At 41.2% G+C, this 21,401-nt stretch overlaps 1 protein-coding gene across 4 annotated transcripts; it reads right to left on the bottom strand.

Moving 5' to 3' along the window:
* Positions 1 to 3,150: 3,150 nt before the first annotated feature.
* Positions 3,151 to 21,379, bottom strand: LOC103063321 (arf-GAP with dual PH domain-containing protein 1-like). Of its 4 annotated transcripts, none has more exons than XM_088141053.1 (11): positions 21,234 to 21,379; positions 16,944 to 17,074; positions 15,411 to 15,502; positions 15,226 to 15,308; positions 10,626 to 10,738; positions 10,210 to 10,356; positions 9,461 to 9,544; positions 9,141 to 9,203; positions 8,105 to 8,176; positions 4,699 to 4,930; positions 3,151 to 3,488 (listed from the first exon to the last, which is right to left on the bottom strand). In XM_088141053.1, exons 2-11 carry the CDS (start codon positions 16,947 to 16,949, stop codon positions 3,460 to 3,462), a joined length of 921 nt encoding a protein of 306 aa, XP_087997179.1. In that variant the 5' UTR covers positions 16,950 to 17,074; positions 21,234 to 21,379; the 3' UTR covers positions 3,151 to 3,459. The 4 variants fall into 4 exon arrangements, with proteins under 4 accessions (XP_087997179.1, XP_025019169.1, XP_025019168.1 ...); XM_025163401.2 differs by lacking the exon at positions 21,234 to 21,379 and adding an exon at positions 18,803 to 19,162 and having other exon boundaries at positions 4,846 to 4,930; XM_025163400.2 differs by lacking the exon at positions 21,234 to 21,379 and adding an exon at positions 18,803 to 19,159 and having other exon boundaries at positions 8,105 to 8,173.
* Positions 21,380 to 21,401: the final 22 nt, after the last annotated feature.

The following is a 21,401-nucleotide window of genomic DNA, read 5'->3' as shown; positions in this document are numbered from 1 at the left end:
TTACAACAGCCACATGTTGTGCCTCGCACTTCTGGCAACTTAGGGTCAATAAGAAGGGATAGGAATGCTAGTGGGAAGAAATCAAAAATAGGTTGGATGTGAGAAAAAAAACACTATTCTTCATAAGAAATGAAGAATCTTCTTCGCATGTCATGCTCAGCAATGCTTCTTACCATTCCTTAGAGAAAGATCATGATTGAAAGAAGTACAGCCATATTAAACAGCATGGTTTCCTCTTGCTGCTTTCAGCCTCCATAGATTGTGTCCTCTGTGTGTCTGTGTGTCTTCAATGTCTCTCTCTATTCCAGTTTTCATCTGCTGGCCCATTAGTGCAAAGAAATCTTCCCAGAGCAATCAAACAGATTTCTTCCTCATCTCTTCTGCTGTCCAACTGCCCTCTACTCAAAAATAGCATTCCCCTTTTTGATGGAGGAATGTGTCTGACTCACAGCTTCGCACTCAAATACCAATACTCTCAGCAGTAACTACTGGACTATGAAGAATGAAGGACACTGTGTCCACACCAACATGTCTTCCCTCCCACCTATCCTATTTTCTTCCCTTCATCTTTCTGCCAGTTTCTCCATTGCTTTCTCCAACCTCAGCCTCACCCTTTTTGTTTATGGTTGCTGTAATAGGAAAGGAAGGTCCTTAATTGGCTTAGGACAAAAATAGAAAATTAAAGGCAGTGTTAGGAGAGAAGAGGGGTAGGATGGAATAAGACAATCAATCTGACAAACTAGTTAACTTTGCTTTCCATGGTATCACAGACAGTGCTGGCACTGAAAAGAACTCCCCCTCTGGTATGTTTAAGTGTTAAAGAATGGGACCACACAACTGCTTGTAATTTTAACATAATCTTTTAAATATACATGGAATAAAAAGATGGCTTTTTAGTCAAATCATCTCTCTCTGATCTCTGTCTTGATCTAATCACGACGCTCATCATCTGTCACAGTGACCTGTGACAGATGTGGTCAGGTCTGGAGAATCATAGTTAGAAAAAGCTTTTAGACAATTGAGGCCAGCCCCCAGTCGATGCAAGAATCCAAATTAAAGCAAGCCTCATTTTCCTGCCTCTACCTTAACTCAGTCAGGGAAGAGGACCTCACCACCAATCTTGGAAATTAGCTCTGCTGTCAAACTGCTTAGGATTTCTTTTCTTTTCATTCTGGTGGACATTGTCTTCCTGGAATTTAAGGATATTATTCCGTGTTTTACTCTTACAGATTATGGCGTTCTTCTGTACGGGATCCTTTTAGGTATTTGAAGAAAGCTACAGTATCTTATTTCCCACCCTCCACCCTCATTTTCAAGACTAAACATACCCAGTTCCTGTAATCTCTTCCTGTAGGACATAGTTTTCAGGAGAGAAAATTTGAGAATGATTTGAAAGAAACATGCTATGAATCTTGCACCCCATTTTTCTGCTATTTAGTAAAGCACCCTGCTTTTTTCATGCAACTGGGGGGGAAAAAAGATTCAGCTGCTTTAAGCCACATTAAATGTAATGAGTTAAACCATTGAACGGACACGTCTTTTTTCAGGGTTGTATGGAAGCCTAAAAAAGACAGGCTGCTATAATGAATAGCAAAGAGATGTTGGGCTCCTGCCAGGTACAAAGTAATTATCCCAAATCATTTTTGAAGCACGCAAAGTTTACTTTCCAGGCTGCTGATCCTCCCTGTTGCTTTTCTTTGGACTTGTTCTAGAATTTGCTTTGCTTTTATCAGCACCCTGAAGTCTGGTAATGCCAGGCAAGTGGAGCAAGCAGTGGTTGTAGGGGAGATAATAAGGCAGTGTTGTCCAAACTTGGCCACTTTAAGATGAGTGGACTTCAACTCCCAGAATTCCCCAGCCAGCATGGCTGGCTGGGGAATTCTGGGAGTTGAAGTCCACTCATCTTAAAGTGGCCAAGTTTGGACAACACTGTAATAAGGTAAGTAAATGATGGAACTGGAGTGAAATCAGTTGCTTACTTGCTGTACTCTATGAGTTCTGCCAGTCTTCTCCATGCTGAGGGCCTTCAAATACACTGGACCATTATTCCCAGAATAGTCAACCAGTTCTGGCAGATAATTCTAGAATTTACAGGATATTTCTGTAGGGTGGCAGGTTGGGGAAGGCTGCATGGAATCTTGTGATGCACCTAACTTCAGTAAGTGGAAGCCTTTTTGTTTTAATTCAAGCCAGGAGTGAGAAACTACTGCTGATCTACAGCAAGGTAAGTAGCAGCAGATTTTTGGTCTGCCACTGCCACTCCCAGGCCTATAGACAAAAAGGACGGTCAAATGGATATTGTTCGTCAGCACTACACAAGAAGGCATGGATGTGGTTGCGTGGTGGATCTGATGGCTGCATGTCAGAGCTTGAAACCAAACATTCCCCAAATCTGCCACACGGTCAGCAGAAGCAGGACTACCAAGACTGTAGTAGCATTTGGTGAAATTATCTGTGCATTAGGCTATCATATCTGAGGTGCAAAAATCCAAATGACCACTAGATGACAGCAAAGAACTCTTTGCTGCCATCTGTGATCACCCGCACATCTTAAAGTCCACACATCTTAAAGTTCCCAAGGTTGAGAAACACTGGATTAGGGCATTGTAGAATACCTAGAATTTTCAGTCATTTGGATAGGAAGCCAGTGAAGTTATAGGCAGCAGAAAACTGGTGGGGTTTCACATTGGTATCACTGGGGAAAGTGAAAAGAATGCCATTAAAAGAATGAACAAACCGATGTAAAAATAGCATTTTGTACACCTCACCATTTAAAAGAGGCTTGCAAATTGTTTACCATCAGTTTTGAGAGAGAGGCCTGCAGCCTTTTCTCCCCACCTTCCTTTGAAGATGATTTCAGAGTACGAGCATGCCAAAGATGGCAACTTATCATATGGGTTTGAGCAGATAGCAAAATCGGGGAGAACGGTCACCTCGGAATCAGAATAATCACAGAAGGACAGGCAAGCGCCTGTGTCAGAAAGGGCACCCTATACTATATAGGCCGCACATCTGTTGGATACTGTGTAGCCACAACCATCATCCTGACCGGATTGCTACATATTCCTACCCAAACCCACAAAAGCCAGCAGCCAACAAGCAGCAAGCAGTAGTAGCACAGAGGTGGGAAGCTGCATTTTCTGGCCAATATGAAATGAACTGTTCGGTTTATTGTAGAGCAGGGCAGTAGCATCCATCAGCTGATTTACATCAGTCTTTGTGCTGCTTATTTCTACACCAAGTGTCTCTCTAGATCAAAATGGCAGAGAACTTTGAGGGCCAGGTGGCCAGCAGTTCTTTGGCAGAGGGTTTTCTGAATAGATTTTACTTCTTTCAACACTTCTTCCTGCTCTGAGAGAATACATAGGCTGCTTTGACTCCAGAACGTCTTCTTTTGCTCTGTTTTCCAAAAACTGTGGACCAAGAAGAATAGCAGCGACTTACTCTTCTTCAGAGATGTTAATGTTTGAGCTTGAAATTAGCTTCAACTGTAAAGAAATTGAGAAATCTATTATATCATGCAAAAATGAGTAGGCATAGGCAAAGGGGCAGGGGTGATTCTGCAACTCTGTGTTTACACTCAATTCAGTTATGAGTGTATAACATAATTTATTTTAAGATTACTTTTCTAGTCCTGTTGGTTGAAGAGACAAGCTAGAAGGGCTGTGGGCACTGCCTAGTGGCAGCAAGAAGTGACAGCTGCATTTTACTGTCCAAAAAAGGTCCTCTTGCCCTGTGACTAGTGAAAGCATAATAATTTAAGCAGTATAGATAAATATGACATGCTTGTGTAATGTAGTAGGGAAAATATTGGATATGGATCAGGATGCCTCTTGTTCAACTTTCATCTCTCCTTATCTATCTAGATGACCTTCCTGATTCTAATGGGTGGGTGCAGTGTTTCCCACCCTCAGCAACTTTAAGATGCGTGGACTTCAACTCCCAGAATTCCCCAGACAATTCTGGAAGCTGAAGTCCATGCATCTTAAAGTTGCTGAGGTTGAGAAATACTGGGTTGGTGGCTATATTTGAAATGTTGAGAACATGTAGTGGGCTGTCTCGCAATATTCAGAAAGTGGCTTCCATAGGGGACAACCAGTTACAAAACACCAGTTTAACAAAATGCTATCTGCCATCTTCTCCCTACTGCCATTGCTTACCTTGGTCCTTTTTCTGGGTATGTTGGCACACTCACAAACAAGCCACTAAACTGCAGTTTCCCATCAAGCTTTCAGGGTACAATTGGGTCCCAAAAGTATTATTAGAGGTTGCCACTTTACAATAGAGCCAGTTTGGTGTAGTGTTTAAGGCACCAGGCTAGACACCAGAAGACTGTGAATTCTAGTCCCACCTTAGGCACAAAGCTAGCTGGGTGACCTTAGGCCAGTCACTCTCTCTCAGCCCTGGGAAGGAGGCAATGGCAAACCACTTCCAAAAAACCTTGCCAAGAAAACTGCAGGGACCTATCCAGGCAGTTGTCAGGAGTCAACACTGACTTGAAGGCGCGCGCGCACACACACACACACACACACACACTTTACAATGAAGCTTGCCACTCCTTACTTTTTAATTCTTTTTTTTTTTTTACAAGTCAGGAGGGCAGGAACACCAAGAGAAAAATCAGTAACCACCTTAGGGCAACCCGCTGTCCTTAATATCTCATGGGTGAATAGAATGAAAATATCCCCCTGGGCTTACTTGCATATTCCTGGGGTGTCATGGGCTGCTCCATCACATGGCTGAAAACAGCTTTCCATTCCTCCTGATCTTTCTCAGTCTCACAGGTGAAGATGTACTTGCGGTCAGGAGTTACAATAATGACGCCATATTTCCAGGTAAACCTACCCTGCGTGCCACGTGGCAATCCTTTTATGACAGCATACCCTTGTTCCTCACTGCCCAGGAAAACCTCACCTTTAGCAAAAGCATCCTGCATGGGGTGAGAGAAAAACACATCTGCCTTAAAACCCTGTTGGGATTCTAGACTATAGTCATGACTGAGAACCTAGAAACAACAGAACCCTGTCAGGGTGATCAGGTAGTTTTCCTGGGACACCACTGAGAAGAGAGAAATGTGCCAATACCTTAACTACAAGATCCTAACATTTGGAAAAGGAGCAGCAGCTGGAAGAACTAAAATAACAGCAAAAGCATTTGTTCATTCATTCCCAATCGGGACAATAGCCAAAGTTCTCTCAGCAGAAACATTTAAGGCTGGGGTTATCAGCACAATGAGGAGGCGAAGACATTCTCTGCTGCATGCAAAGTTCTCATGTTCCCTGCTGTCCATCCTGTCTGGGCCCCAGTCCCTTTCTTTTCCTCTAGATATCTTCTTCCAAGCAGGCAATGCTTTCATCCAATATCTGCTCAGCTGATAACTGCAACAGGTAGTTGTCACCTTTAATGCTCTCTGATGCATTTCTGAGTGTAGTATATGTACCTCCCACCTCAACTATGGCAAACTTCAACTCATTGTGTATTTCTCACACAGGCTATAGTGTTTGGCCTCCGCTGTAATCACTTCAGACCAGATGCAAATCAAATGGACATAGTCCAACTTAACTTGGGTGATACAACAACCTGTTACTGCTTCTAAAAGGCATGGCTAGAACACATTGCTTTGCAAATGGACTTTTTCCCAGGTCTCTTTTATGAGGCTTATATAACTTGTAAAAAGCCAAAAGACTTTTGTTCTATATTCTTCATAGATCAGCTAAGGGAAGCATAGTGAAGGAGGCTGGATATCTGATTGATGAAGGAAGAACTCTAGCCTGTTGAACATTTCAGGTCAAGTCCTGCTATTAGGCTTAATGCAGGAGAAACTGATTTCACCAGTCAACCCCCTTCAAGATTCTCCTCCTTTTGTCACTGGGGAAGAATCTGCCAAGCACTGTTCAGAATCTTCAGTTAAAACTATGTTACACATGCAGCTTTTCAAGGAGTCAGCAAATGCCAGTCAAACAAAAGTTTTCAGATCTTCTCTACAAAAAGAACTAAACTTTTGTACCTGGGTTGTTTTCTCCCTGTTCTCCTCTGACATTTCTGACTGTTGATTACCAAACTGAAGTTACAAGGAACTGGCTGTATTTCTATGCAAACTTTGACCCTGAAGTTTAAAACTAACAAAAAAAGCCAGCTTCAACACTGTTCTTCTTTGTGTTGCTTTGAGAGAACGCCTGCACTTACAAACTCGTCCAGCCCCTCCTGAAAGAGAAAGTGGGAGTTGTTCCACACATATTTAAGCTGGTTTAAGACTTAGCAGACCATGTGAGCCATTGCCCAATTTCTGTTCTAAATGCAGATGCTAAAATTTTCTACAGCTGACTGAAGAGCTTAGTTTGTAACTTGCAAGAACTTTAGAATACTGTACAGAATTGGAATATCCTATTTTAAAACAAATAAATTGTCACTTTTAAAAAACATGAAATATGCTTCTTATGACCTTAACATGAAAGTAATTCATCAAGAGATTCTTATCTATATTTAATGGACCTCCCTATGAATGTTTAAGAAGGGCTGGGAATCAATCTTTTTTTAATTACAAAAATGTAATATGTCTAAGGAACACATATGGTTTAGCCTTTAGTTATTTACTTGTCACATTTGTAGGCCACCCTTTCAGAATGACTCTGGGTGGCACACAAATTAGAAAAAAAAAAAGAAAGAAATCAGAAAACAATCCAAACCATAAAAAAGAAAAGATGGCCAAACAGGAGTCAACAAATGCAATAAGAATAAAACCAACTCACAATGAACCCACACCATACCTTTAGTCCAATGCCTGGGGAAAGAGCCAGGCCTAAGACATGTCTAAAAGAGAGCAGAATTAGGGCTTTATGAATTTCTGGAAGGATGCTGCTCCAGAAGGCAGGTGCCCCAACAGAGAAGGGTCCTGGGTCCCATCAGATGACACTGCTTGACAGATAGGTCCCCAAGCATGCTGCATCTTCCAGAAACCATAAGAGAAAGGTGGTTCTTCAAATAACAAGACCATGAAGGATTTGCCCTGTGGTTGTCCCATTTTTATCTATATTCATATTATTGTCAATATAATTTTGGGAAGAGAAATAAAGTTTAAATATATTAATGTAAAGCTAAATTTATTCCAGCCAAAAACTTGGAATTTATTTATGTAGCTAATGGAAAGAATGATCAATATAATTCCTTTGGGGCAAAGTTGAAGTTGTTGTTTAAAAATTGAGTCACTTTTGCATATTACTGTAACACGTGTGCATTTTGCTTCATTAGACCGTTTTTTATTTTTGTTCTTTAGTGCCCATTTTTGTTTTGTTTTGTTTTAAATATACATACATACATACATACATATATATATATATATATATTATTTGTCTTTTTCTTTTCTTTTTCTTTTATTCTTTTTTTATATTACAGATTTGTTTTGGGATTTACATGTTACACTGAGGGATTAAAGATGGTAACTGCTTAACCTTAAGTAATAGCCCTTGAATAACCCCTGGGCTATTACTGGAACCTCAAGATCCCAGCAACATCAGCAGTCACAATCTTCCTAAATCTAGTTCCTTTCAGATGTGCTGGACAATAAATATTTATCGAACCCAGCATAACCGCTGGGGACAGAAAGGATCACAAGTACAATGCATAGGAATGGGAAATGTCACAATTGGGCTCTTGACAAGGTCCCCTCAATCTTTAGTACTAATCTTATATGGAAATTAAAAATGAATGACCTTCAGTATCCTGGCTGGAAATTCAGGGAGATGCAATTCAAGCATATCTGGAAGGAAGGAAGGAAGGAAGGAATTGGGAAAGGCTGCTCCAACTTCACATTTGAGGGGATAATTCTTCTCTCTAATTTAGAGTACACAATCAATAAAAGGAAAAAGAGTCTGGCTTGTTAATGTGCTTTTAACAGAGATCTGATATGCAAAAATCAAGTGGAAAAGAATATGAAATTTGACGTAATGTGTTTTTGGGTGGCTACAGGATCTAGTTTAAAAATCAACCACCCCATTTTTATTTCAAGCAACAAAATGGCCAAGTTTCTGCTGGAACAATATGTACTTTAAATAAATCAGGTAAATCAGGAAGATGAGAGAAAAGGCAAAATCAATTACTGGCTTACCAAAGGATCTTTGAAGTACATCAGCCTTCGGTGATCCAAACTGAACCAACGCTTCTTGAAACTCTCTTTCTGCTGTGAAAACCAACCAAGGACATTTATAAGAGGAGAGAGCCCTCACCTGGTCATTCTTTGAAAGCAGCATTAAAAACTGCTTTTATTCTGAACCCATGTTATAGTCAAGTTCTAGAATGGACATCTTGGGTTTCCTTGTTTCCTTTGTTGCTGTTTTTACATTTGCCAGCCAGTCTTTTCCAAGGACATCACAATGATGGGTTCACATATACTAAGCCAGACTGGACTTTATGACTTATTCTATTATGTGAATATAACCATGGCTTATGGTTTAGTGTGTATTATGTCAACTCAGGAAGTTGCAATTTAGTTAATAAATCAAATTCAGATTTAGTCCTGGACCAGCCATTTTTGGAGTATGGGTCTTGTGATGCTTTTGAACGTTGTTGTTGGAAAAGATTCCTGAGAATACTGTGACAAGCCAAGAAAGCAAACAAATGGTTTATCGAACAAATCAACCCAGAGTTTTCACTCGTGGCAGAAATGACCAGGTTCAAATTATTCTACTTTGAAGACATTATGCAAAGACCTAGCTCTCTGGAGAAGGCTCTAATACTGGGAAAAGAGGAATGAAAAAGAAGAAGAGGATGACCAGCAGCAAGATGGATAAACTCAGTTACAGTAGCAATGAGTGCACCATTGGAAGAGCTGAAGGACCAGGTTAGGGACAGATAATCATGGAGAAAATCTTCCTATGTAGTTGCTAAGGGTTGACAACAACTTGATGGCATGAATCATCACCATCATCATCACCATGACGCTCAAAGACAATGTGAGGCTTTTCACTTCAAAAACATTACACTTTCTTGAGTTAAATAATAGTCAATTTTATTCAAAACTGCCTAGAATTGAGTATCACTGAACTACAGTCGTGTCTATATTTCATGCTTCGTTTGCATGAACTTCTTTTATTGGTGAATGGCAACAAAATACAATAATCCAAAGCAATACGTAGCAGTTATACCTTGGGTCCAGTTTTTTCCATATAACCTTCTCTCAGGAAATTCCGCGTCAACCGGGTTTTCAGCTGCAGCAAAGAAATTTATCAGGATGATCTGTGAAAATGCCTTAGCTACTTTGAACAATTAAAGATTTGGATGAATTGTTATTTTATCTAGGTAATCACACTGGACAGAGAAGTAAACATGCATGAGTTCAGAGACATACAATTATCACTGAGAAAGCCAAAATCTGGAAGTAATTAGAGCAGTTACATCAGTAGGAAATCAAGTCATCTGTAATGTAGTTTTGTTAATAGGCTATCCAGTTTTGTAAGTTTCTTACCTCTTCATCACTAGCACCAGGAAAGGCAACTTTCAGGTGCTGGAATTTTACAGCACGGATTGTATTGAACCAGTCCACAATTTCCTAGGAAGAGAAAAGGCACAACAAATATTAAAATGTGATTGGCAGCCTGATTCTAAGGAGATCGACTCAGAAGCATTTCCCATTTTACTTCTATGGAATTTATCTGATTGGTATGAATAACTTCAGAGGGAGTTCAAAGACCCCAGTATGCACTAGAATAGAATTTTGTTGCAATAAATACGTGCCAAACTATACTTCCCTTTTTCTTAAATTAATTATGGGCAAGTAGAAACAGTTTTGAAAGAAGAATTATAGCATACAGTAAGAGATGCATATAATTAATACAAAAAGAAAGAGCACTCTTTAGATATGTTAGGAATATTATCTACAAATTTCTAACCATGCCCTGGAGAAGTTTGCAGAAGGCCAGCCTAAAGAGAATTTCCCTAAATTAGGCTTCCAACCATGGATATATTTACTGGCAATACAAAAGTTATGGAGGATGGAGAGTTCTTGTGTTGCAACTAGGTCTTTTTTAGGGAAGAGCTGAGGACAGAGAATAGGATCAGTCCTATATATTCCTAAACAAGAAGCAGAAATGATCTGGACTGACTCCAGTGATGGTCTTAAATGGTTAGTACCATTTTAAGATCACAGCACTATTTCAAGCTTTTTCCATAATTTCCTGTAGCTGTACAGTAATCATATACACCAGATTCTCATACCTTCCCATCCTCATGATAAACAAAGATGTTGCGAGTCTTGTTATCTTTAAGATAAGTGATCTGCAAGCCATTAGAATGCCCCATCTTCTCTGGCTGGAACATGGCATTGACAGTGTCAATTTTAACTTCTATTTTGGGTTCTTTTGCCTGAGAAGAAATGGTTTTGCTATTATTAGTACATTATTGATGGACAGACATACGATGTTACAAGGTTCCACCCCTACGCCTTCCCACTCAGAAAAGTCCTTCTGTCCCCAGTAAGCTTAAAAATTTTAACTCTGCAGGAAGCTGAGTTAAGAGTGAGAAAGAAAGGGAACTTTAAAAACATCCAGAGAACATCCTCAAATGATTCTCTGTCCCTAAGTAAAGCTAAACTCTGTGAACCAAGAGTCACTTAAAAGCTGATTGTTACGCACATCCAGTTTGACGAAATATTTGAGACATCTCTCTTTCTCAGACAGAAGAAACCTGCGTGGCTGATACAGCCCATTATCTCGGCCTCGTTTCCACAGGATCCCATCCTTCAGTCCTAGGAGAAGAAAATGCAAGCTGGAGAGTATGGCTGTGTTAAGTCTTGGTTTGTTTTAATTATGATGCATTGAGTAAGCCACAGTGGCCAGGACACATATCAAATTAAATCCTAAACCAGAGTTTATAAACTACAACAGTTGGCTTCTGACAACATGCTTAGCTACATTCAAAAGAACCACATTAAGACTAAATCCATTACTGCAAATGTGTGAACCCAGCCTGTATACACATTGGCCAGAGGGGGGAATATCAAGTCAGAATCGCCCAATTGGCCTAAACTTTCTTCTGCCTGGTACTTCCAGATGTTTTGAATTATAATTCCATAACCTCCAATTACAGGCCATGTTGGCCAGGGGTCATAGGAGTTATAGCTAGGCCTACCATATCTCATACAAAAATTCAAATTACCACTATCTCATTTCGGCCATTTAGTAGTGGTTTGGATTTTTTGCAGCCCAGGTATGGTAATTCTAAATTGTTGTGTACCTACAACTCTTCAACATGCAACTTCAACATGCAACTCTTCAACATGCAACTTTTGAATCAGGAGTGAAACTGAGACCTCAGCCACTGAACTACAAGGCCAAATCTTCTATCTCTCCACTCTAAAACTTTGTTTTAGAGGAGGACTTCTTTTCCTTCCTATTCTTTATTTGCAGCTATTTAGGAGCTTCTATAAGTGGCAACACTTGAGATGGAGCATGCTTTTGTTCAACAATAGATACATCTTTTTTACTTCTTTGAAGTCAGAAAAGAAATCCAAGATGTGGGGCCGCATTCCAGTCCCCAAAGTAAAAGGAAGTGGTTGGCAGCAGATCCCTGGGGCAGCTTTTAATGAAGAGTTCCCCCACCCCTATTTTGTGAGTACACAGGGTTCCTGCTACAGAGATCTCTCCAGAGGTCCTGTTTTCCCCATCCCTTTCTGTTGGCTGGCTGGCCCTTGACCTTCCCTTGGAAAGGGGAGAATGGAGATGGAGTACCGTGGAGGAGCCTACAGGTCATTTTGTCTAGGCCCCCTTAACTCTGGCAGTGCCACTGGCTTATATTTTTCTTCAAGCAGCAATTCTTCTACATCTTCTTCAGCACTAGCAATTCAACAGGGGAAACTTTACTGTTGTTACTCATCTTCTACATTCACAACAAGAATGTGGTCTACCAAATGTTTAATTTTTCATTTCTAAATTTGGTCTACCTATCTCCCCATGAGAAAGTCTTCAAACCCTCTGCTGTATAATTTCACATCTTCTAACATGCAGAGACCACAAATACTGAGCTACAATTCTTCCTGTTGCACTTTTGCAGGCTGTCAGAGTATCACACTTCCTATATTGGGCAACAATGTGGTATTACCTATGGCACTGACAGAACCATTTTATGAACAATCTTGGGCCTTTTAGAAGGAAGATGTTTCTTAAAAGTGTATTGTCTGCCCTATAATAGCTGCTTGGTTAAGCATCAGGAACATAAGCAGCTGCATTCTCCCATAGAATGTACTTTGACCTTCCATGTCATTTGTGGTTAACTGAGAAACTTTAGCAACATTTTGCAATCATGATGTTTGTTGTTAGTTCAAATGTGCTGGACATGGTCTAACATGTTGTTCAAACCCAGACCAACGATTATCTTATGGCTGAGCTGATATTAATTCCTCCATGAAAACAACGTGGGATGGGGGAACGGCCTTAACTACACCTGTAGCACCATCTCTGGAACTCTGCATTTGTCTTCTACCTCCTGCAGGTGTGTGAAGCTCTTTTTCTGAAAACAAAGGAGCTTTTGCAGTGGTACTAAACCTGAACTTGCTACCATATCCTTTCTGTTGTTTTTACTAGCAAACAGCAAAAGCAAAAACCATTGTATCATATGTACAATAGGAACAAGTCATAGCGCTGAACCATCTAGATTAATATTCTAGACACAGTCAGGCAACATTTCCAAAGTTTCAGGTTCCCCAGCCCTACAAGACGATGCCAGGAATGGAAGCTGACAATTTCTGCACTCAAACCTCATACTTTGCCACCAAACTCTGGCCTTTCTCTTAATTATAATCTCTCATCCTACAGATGCTTGCTACCCAGGCTACAACATTGTAAACTCACATAGCAATGTCCTGTCTTCTTTGAGAGCTCCTACAGACAGTTTTGCAAGCTAGTCCTAATGGTGTGATTCACACATAAAGCTAAGCCATAATTAGTTTGCTTGCTTGCTTGCTTTGGGTATAGCATTTTGTGTGAACTTACCCATTGTCTCTTGTCTTGATGTGTAATCCAGATCACTATGGCTTGTCCAACAAACCAATGTAAAAAAAATCATACCTTAGCATTATATGTGAACAACAGCAATATGTTTCAGGAGTCTATACAAGAGCAATATGTATTATTGACAACTCACAGCCGTATTTTCCATTTCAGCAGAACTGTATATTCAGAGACAGATTTCTATCAGTGCCAAATCAAATGTCTGGGTCCAATTATTTTTATTATTTGTTAGAGTTACATCTCATTCCAGTTTTAGTGTATGTGCTGCTGAAGTGAGCAGCCAGTCAGTTTCCATGATTAAGGATGGACTTGGACCTGAGTCTCCCCAGGCCTAGTCCAATATTTTAGCCACTACACACTAGTAGCAAACAGCATCACTTATATAGCCCAGGACTAGAATGGAAGATTTCTTTCTTCTACCCCAGGCATAGAGAACCACTGGACCACATTTAATCCCCCAATCCCTTTTGTATGTCCCCAAGGATTATGCCAGCAATATCTGGCCAAAAAAAAAAAAAACCTACAAAAATTACAGCAATGGTGAGAGGTGAGTGCTTTTTTTTTTTTTAAAGAAAACAAATTAAAATAGGCATGTTAAAGTGCCAGTCCCTGCTATTTTACTTCTTTAGGGTCTGGGGTTTCAAACTAAAAAGCAAGAGCAAAAAGCCAATCATGGAAATTCTAGTTCTGTCCCCTTCATTGATGCCCTGTGGTTGTCAGCCCCCTCAACAGACACCCTCAAAAAAGGTGCAGAAACAATGGCCGCTGGTTATAAAAAAGGCTCCCTGCTTCCACACAAATCTGCCCCAAGAGTTGAGGTGGAGGCCCTCTTGATGTTCTGCTGGTATCACAGGGGCATGGTAAAAATTGAGAGAAAGGCTTTTTCAGAGTCTGGTCTTTAGCACTCTCTCCTTAGCAAGACTAGTCCAGCCCTTCTCCTATTAAACTTCTCTTGGCAAACAAAGATTTTTCCTTTCAAAAACAGGACTTTGACCTGTCAAGATTATAACCATCAGTAATTGGGCTTTTGTTTAAATTGGTGGCTGCTTTTGCCCAGTGTTATTGTTCTGTCTCCCCTCTGTTGTATATCATTGGTACATGGAACATCAATGTCTTTTCCCATCATTCTTTTTATAGTCTATTGATATCTTGTTACCTGCCTTGAACATCAAATGCAAAAAGACAGATTATTGACCTGATAATACATAAATGAATCCAGTCTTTCCTAAATAGAACTAGTATGGGTGGAAGTAATATTAGGAGAGAAAACGTACTTCTACCAAACTGTGATTTTGCTTTCCCTAAAGCAGTGTTTCTCAACCTTAGCAACTTTAAGATATGTGGACTTCAACTCCCAGAGTTCCCCAGTTCCCATGCTGGCTGGGGAACTCTGGAAGTTGAAGTCCACATATCTTAAAGTTGCTAAGGTTGAGAAACAGTGCCCTGAAGCAAATTGCTGGGGAACTCTGGAAGTTGAAGTCCACATATCTTAAAGTTGCTAAAGTTGAGAAACACTGCCCTGAAGAAAATTGCTTCTGCATAATAACTTTTATCTGTGTTTCAATATCACATTGTGAGGCTGCTTACTGCTGCCCGATCTCAAAATAGGGACAGGGAAATGTAGACCATCCAGGCATGACAACCAAGAACTAACACAAGCCATGCTACACAGGAAGAACTCAAAACCAGACTGCCCTATTGGTAACAAGTTTGTATTTCCTGATATACATGGCTACCTCCTCAATCTAACTTATTAAAAAGGAATATGTCAGGGATGCCCCACCACTCAATCCCAGGAGAAGACAAAGGAGATGTCCTACATTTGTGTCCCTGACTGTGTTCTCCCTTCGTGGAATTCCTTTCCTTTAACAAAGCAAACAGATGGATAGTCCAGAACTTGACAGCCTAACAAGAACTAATCTAGTTCATATCAGAAGGGGGAAATTCCACCAATTCCATCTTGTCCTCTTAGTGAAGTACTTGGAGGAAACTTCATCTGATGGAATTCTCCCTTTTAAAGTCTGGAGCCAGTGCATTATGCTAAGATCCCTGAAAATTAGAGAGAGATTGCTACAGTGGGAGCAACTCCCACTTGGCTTTGCCTCAGGGCTGCTAACGTGCTGTTTGGAAAGGTTATTTCCCAACTGATAACTTGATTAAGATGAGCAGCCATATACATTTGCATAGTAAATAAATAAAGGGAGAAATTCCATTGTAGCATTGTTACCATTGGAATAAAGAACTTCTTTCTTTGGCTCCAGGAATTCCTTCCGTTCATACTTGGCTCGTATCCACTGTTCTCTCAGGACCCTGTGAGATGTCACCACAAGTGATAAAGCAGGTAAGAGAAGTCCAGGAATGCCCACCACCCAATCCCCTATCCCTTCTCTAGACAAGCGTTATAGCACTTACTGACAGTCGCTGTGAGCTGGGCGGTAATAATAAGCAGGAACATGAGCCTCGTAGGTTGCTTTGGCCAGCGCATTCCCATGCTGGGCCAGAAACTGCAAAGCAAGAAAAGGCAGATGCTCTCGGTCATTCCCCCTTGTGTAGGAATGTTCTTCCTTGGTGGCGCTTCTACCCCTCAGCTACCAAACCCCCAGCGATCCTCATGCTCCATAGAAAACTGTCTGTCTGCCAATTAGTGCCTGTAAAGGAAAGTGGAGCTGAGCCTCTGGGAAGAAGAAGCAAGCCGTTAAAGGGGGGCCTTGCAGAAAAGGTTACAGAGTCTTGAAAAAGGAGAGCCGGTTTGGTGTAGCGGTTAAGGCATCAGACTAGAAACCAGGAGACTGGGAGTTCGAGTCCTGCCTTAGGCATGAAACCAGCTGGGTGGCCTTGGACCAGTCACTTTCTCTCAGCCCTGGGAAGCAAGCAAGGGCAAACCCCTTCTGAAAAGCTTGCCAAGAAAACTACAGGGACTAGTCCAGGCAGTCATCAGGAGTCAAAAACTGATTCGAAGGGAAGGAAACTTTGTTTAGGAAAAGATGGGACAGAGAGAAACCTGGATGAGCTTTCAAGATATTGTTATTCTACCTTATTGCAATAAAAGGGATTCCTGAAATCCTTGCGGTGCTTGTTTCTTGACCTGGCCTACATCAAAGGGCTGACAGCACCAGAGATTATAAGAGAGGGGTTTTTGCTGAACCCTTTTCTGAATTCTTACACCACTGTACCCTTTTGCTTAGTGAGCCTCTCAAAGACATGAGTGGTCTGCAGCCATAGGATCTCATGTGGCCCTCAGCAATCTTTCAAGTAGTTAATTCAACCTTCTGAGAAGAGCCATCCATCCCTTTCCTAGCAACCTCCTGGGGTCAGAAAGAGAAAAAAGAGAGGAAAAGGGAAAGACATGGAACTCCCAAGAGTTTGTCCTAAAGATACATGGCCTTCAACATTAAAAAAAAAAAAAAGATTGCCCACTCCTATACAACATTATAGATGAGCATATAGATGCATACATAGTGAGATTTCCCCCTGCCCCAACAGCTCTTGTCAAGATTACTACCTCTTTCCATTAACTACAGGAAACCAAAATCTGAAGCAGGCATGCTGGAAAGCAAGCAAAGCAATATCCTTGCTATTGTAGGAATAGTATTCTCCTAGCAACCAGACAAACAGCACAATTTCCTAGCAGTAATACAAACCATTATTCAGCTCACATTATAAAGATCTACAGAAGTTTCTTAACTAAGCTGAAATCTGCCAGAGAAAGAAGGAAGCAGAATATATCCAAATTCTGCTTCTCATATGCCAACAATGCTACTGACACATCTGCTTTCTGCAAGGCCACTAATACACCCTCTTTCTCTGATGCTGCAACTTAAGGAAAAATTTAATTCTACCTTTCCTGCCATCTGAGAATGCCTCTGAGAAAAAAGAGGGGGAAAAGAGATGGATACATGACCGAAACAAATAGCAGGGCAAGAAACTTCTCAAGATAATACTCACCTGCATCTGACTTTCCTCCCAGCGATGCTTCTTTACTGACTTAACTTCACTTATGTAAGGGATCTTGTGGTGTATTTCTGAGCACTCAAAACAGATGAAGATACCCAAAGTACAGGAGACCCAGCCAGGATCTGAACAGAATCAAAGAACATCAGTGGCTGTGGATTGATTGTCGAGAGGCAGAGCACAATAAATCTTAGGGAGCCTACGTTTCTTTTGGTCAAAATGGCCATCAATCAAAGTTACCACTGTTGCTTCTTGTTCATATTTCATTGTGACTTGGAACAACTTTCCTCAACCTAATGCAGTATTTCTCAACCTTGGCAGCTTTTAGATGTGTGGACTTCAACTCCCAGAATTCCCCAGGCAGCAAGTCCACACATCTGAAAGCTGCCAAGGTTGAGAAACACTGAACTAATGCCTTCAGATTATTTATCAGCCTAGAACTGAGATGGACCCTCTTTGGGGCCTTTCCCAAAGTCTTGCCTGGAGGTACATAGGCCATTGCTAGCAATGCTATGATGTCAGTGGAATAAGCAGAGCTTTTAAAAGGGAACTTTTTAATTCCCTTTTTTCTATTTTGGGGTAGTTTTTAAGGGTGAAATTGGTGCCTTAAGACTAGCATCCAAAATAAGAAAAATTGATTTGGGGGATTTATATTTTTACGGGGTATTATGGGTGTCTTAAATCTCTGCAAATCCTTTTAAAGTGAATCAAAATCCCAGAACAGTCCCCTATACTCTGGGGGAACTAGGGGGCTGGCAAAAATATGGTGATATCAGAGTATCAAGAAAGGCTTTAGAACCAGTTAACTCCATTTCCTATCAAAGGTACAACCTGTTAAGTTTCTATCCTTTCTGATCCAGAATGCCCAGACTGTAAAAAATGCAACAAACAGGATTAAAAAGCTGTACCATGTCAAAGGTAGTTCCCTGCTGCTTCTGTTTGTAATATCAAAGGTCAAAAATACCTTATGCAAGAGATTCATGAAATAAGTCCCCATTGTTTTAACATGTAAACCTTTCAGTGGCCTGCATCAGTTCCAGGTCAAAGGCCCACCCGCACAAATGTCCCTTAGAGCCTTCCAGCCCAAGTGATTTGTTAAACCTCAAATGTGCATGTAGTCTCATAATGCAGCCCCCCAGTCAATGCTTAAGTTTTCTCAATTACATCATTTCCTGTATTTGAAAAAAAATCCAGGTTTTCCCGAGTAAACCAATCCATTTCCTCAATACCTCAAAGGACTGGACACCTCCAAATATTTGTCTCTTCCTGGATGGTAGTCCTTCTCTTAAATGAAGTCCAATGAGTTCATGCTTTCCTGGCCCTCAACAATCTCCACACAGTAGCACTGCAATTCTTCCACTTCATTTCTATCTTCCATGGAGCTAATTCACTATTACTCTTTGGTGGTGAAACTGATCTCTCTTCCAACCTACTCCCAGATGTTGAACTCCAAGTCCCACCACCCATAGGAAGCATGGCCAATCATGATGGCCATTTGGAACTATAGTTCAGCAACATCTGGACTGCCATAGATTCTCATCATTGAATGGCAAGTCACAGGGACAGCAGCAAACACATTCCTTTCTTAGATGGCTACTGTCTACACAAAGTTACAGAATTCATAATCCTTAGAAGAACAAAATATTTGATGTATCATATATACACAGCATTCCATGACATCAAATGTAAGAAAGCTCATGATAATATTAACAATCTCTTCCTTGTCCTAAGTGCCAGGCATAATTCCTCCATCTGAATTTCTTCAAGCTACTGCAGTTGCTTTTTTTAGGGACTATATTTGCTAGTTATCACTTCCTGATACCACCACCATTTTCCCCTTCCCTGAGATTTACCAGGCTCCCCACAATCTGCACACTTGGCATTTTCTTCTCTCTTCCAAACTTCCTGAAGGAGGTTTGCATTCTTCTCATCTTCTGCAGCCATTTTTTCTGGGCTGCTTTTGAACCCTCCAGGCAGAGCAGGGCCTTTTTTCCCTCCACCACATGCATATGAGACAGAGGTAGAGAGGTGGGTTTTTCTTCCTTTTCTTTTTTGCAGGGGAGAGCAAGAGCCACAAGGAAATAACAGTCCGTGTCCCTGCAAGGCAACTTGAACGACAGATGGCCTTTGTAATCCAAAGCTAGTTCAGGCTGAAGGGAGTTACACTCAAATGACAGCAGAGCGCTGTAGCACAGGAGACCCAGCCTGTGGGTGTAAACTTAAAGGGAAGTACAGCTATTAACCACAGAACCGGATTTTCCACCATCTCAGAAGGGGTTAAAGGACAAGCTTGTGAAAGTATGTTTAAGCACTTTGCAGATTGTTCCATGATTAACAATATTGTGTGTAACTTCTCCACCTATTTGATAAGTTCAGAGTACTTGTAATCAGTCACCTATTGCCATGGATCATATTTGGAGATTTAAAAAAAGGGGGGGGGAGGAATCATACACGTTCAAGTTATCCTGGATTTTTCAACACATGAGAATTAGGCCCCCTAAAAGACCCTCCAGACCCACTTTGCCTACTGCTTCCATGAAAGAAAGTCTCCATGAAACTGCTCAATCTGGGCTATAAACATCCTGATGATCACTAAAGGTGGTAGCAATCAGATACAGAAAACTCTGATTCTGCTCTTATCCAGAGGTTGTCTGAATGTTTGCAATCCAGAACCGGTTGCCTTGTTGAAGACTTGAAAGAAAAGGCACAATGGCAAGTTCATCTCAGCATCAATGACTGGAATTTGTCCAGTAGAAGCCATCAGGGCTGGTGTGTAGCTCCAGGGTCCTATTCAGCATCAGGATCAGTTTACCACATTTTCAAGGAATCTCCATGTGTTTGTGACCATTAAAGTCAGAGACTGAGGTGCCACACTGAATCTGTAATTTCCCACCCAACCTTGCTGCTAGTAGAACCACAGTCAGGCTAGCATCAAGGGTTGGGGTTCTACTCTATTTTTTTTTTACTAAAAGCTGAACAACCACAACTACTGCTCCATGCAAATTAGTGGTTGGGTTTAGCCAGAAACAAATTGCGGTTCAAAAGGTAAAGCTGGCCACATACTACATCCCAGGGTTGTGCGCTGCAATGATCAACAATGAATCTGACAGCTTAATTTAGAGAGGGATCCTTTTTATACTTTTATGTATTTATTTACATTTATTATAGCTGCCCAATTCCAATGGACTCTGGGCAGCATACAAAACAAAACAAAATCCATAAAAACAGATAAAACAGAAAACCGTATCCACAGACTAGACTAAAACAATCTAAAAGTGACTCAAATCAAACAAAACAGCCCCCCCCACCCCACCCCACCCCACCCCACCCAATACACCAATACCTCAGGCCTGGAACCAAAGCCAAGGTTTAAGAGCTTTCCAGAACCCTAGGAGAGAGGGGGCCATCCTTATCTCTGGGAGGATGCTGTTCCAGAGGGTAGGGACTGCAACAGAAAAGGCACACTTCCTCCATCCCACAAAATGACAACATTTAATAAAGGGGATCTGGAGTGCATCCACTCTGCCAGAACATACCAGGTTAGCAGAAACAACTGGCTGATAAGTGGTCCCTCAGATATCCAGGGCCTCTGCCATACAGGATATCAGTAACCAGCACCCTGAATTGCACTCAGAAGCCGACTGGCAACCAATGCAGCTCGTGTAGCAGTGCCGACACACGGGCGTGCCAACAGGCACCCATTACTAATGACGCTGCTGCATTTTGATCCAGCTGTAGCTTCCAGGTCATCTTCAAGGGCAGTTCATAACAGTCAGCTGGAAACTTTTGCAGATCAGCTGTAAAAGATCCAACAAAATGCTAATAGATCTCAATCTGCCTTTTGCCTTCCCCTAGGGAGAACTTACTGTTACTTGTCATCATTCTGTTATACTTTTCTATAACAAATGTACAAGACCAGTATTGTGGCTTGTAGTGGTGAGTGAACTTTTAGAGAGCGGTTTCACCTGCAAATACTGGAGAAGGTGTAAGTGGAAACCATTTAAAAGTGCAAGCTAGCCATATATTCCACCGAAACGTACTTCAGATGACAGATAGAGATATGTGCTATTTTCACACAACATGCTAGCCCAGTTGACTTCATCATGGTTTACTAAATAAACAATCGGAAGCACCCATTTAAACCATAGGTTGCAAACCACACTGCTGGGTTCGTACAAACTAAACCAAAATCATATTATGATTTAATGTACTGTTTGAAGCTACACATGCCAACAGAGCCTTTGCTATTTACACAATCAGACTGCTCGTTAACCAAAAGCGTACTGAAGGAGTGGGACAACAGCCTGTCCCGGGAGGCAGCCGCATTTAGGGTCCCAGCCCCAAGATACTCCGACTGAGGATTTTGCTGGGCAGTCTTTAGGCGGAGGTTTTGTAGCGGCTGCGTGATAAAACGAAGCGCCTGGTGACACCCAACAAGCAGCGCTGGCGAGT

Source organism: Python bivittatus, unplaced genomic scaffold, assembly GCF_059951505.1.
Source record: "Python bivittatus isolate LINGU-HERP-01145 unplaced genomic scaffold, Pbiv_v1 ctg000330_np1212, whole genome shotgun sequence".
NCBI classification, from domain to species: domain Eukaryota; kingdom Metazoa; phylum Chordata; class Lepidosauria; order Squamata; family Pythonidae; genus Python; species Python bivittatus.
This window is presented reverse-complemented; position numbering and strand designations above follow the sequence as displayed.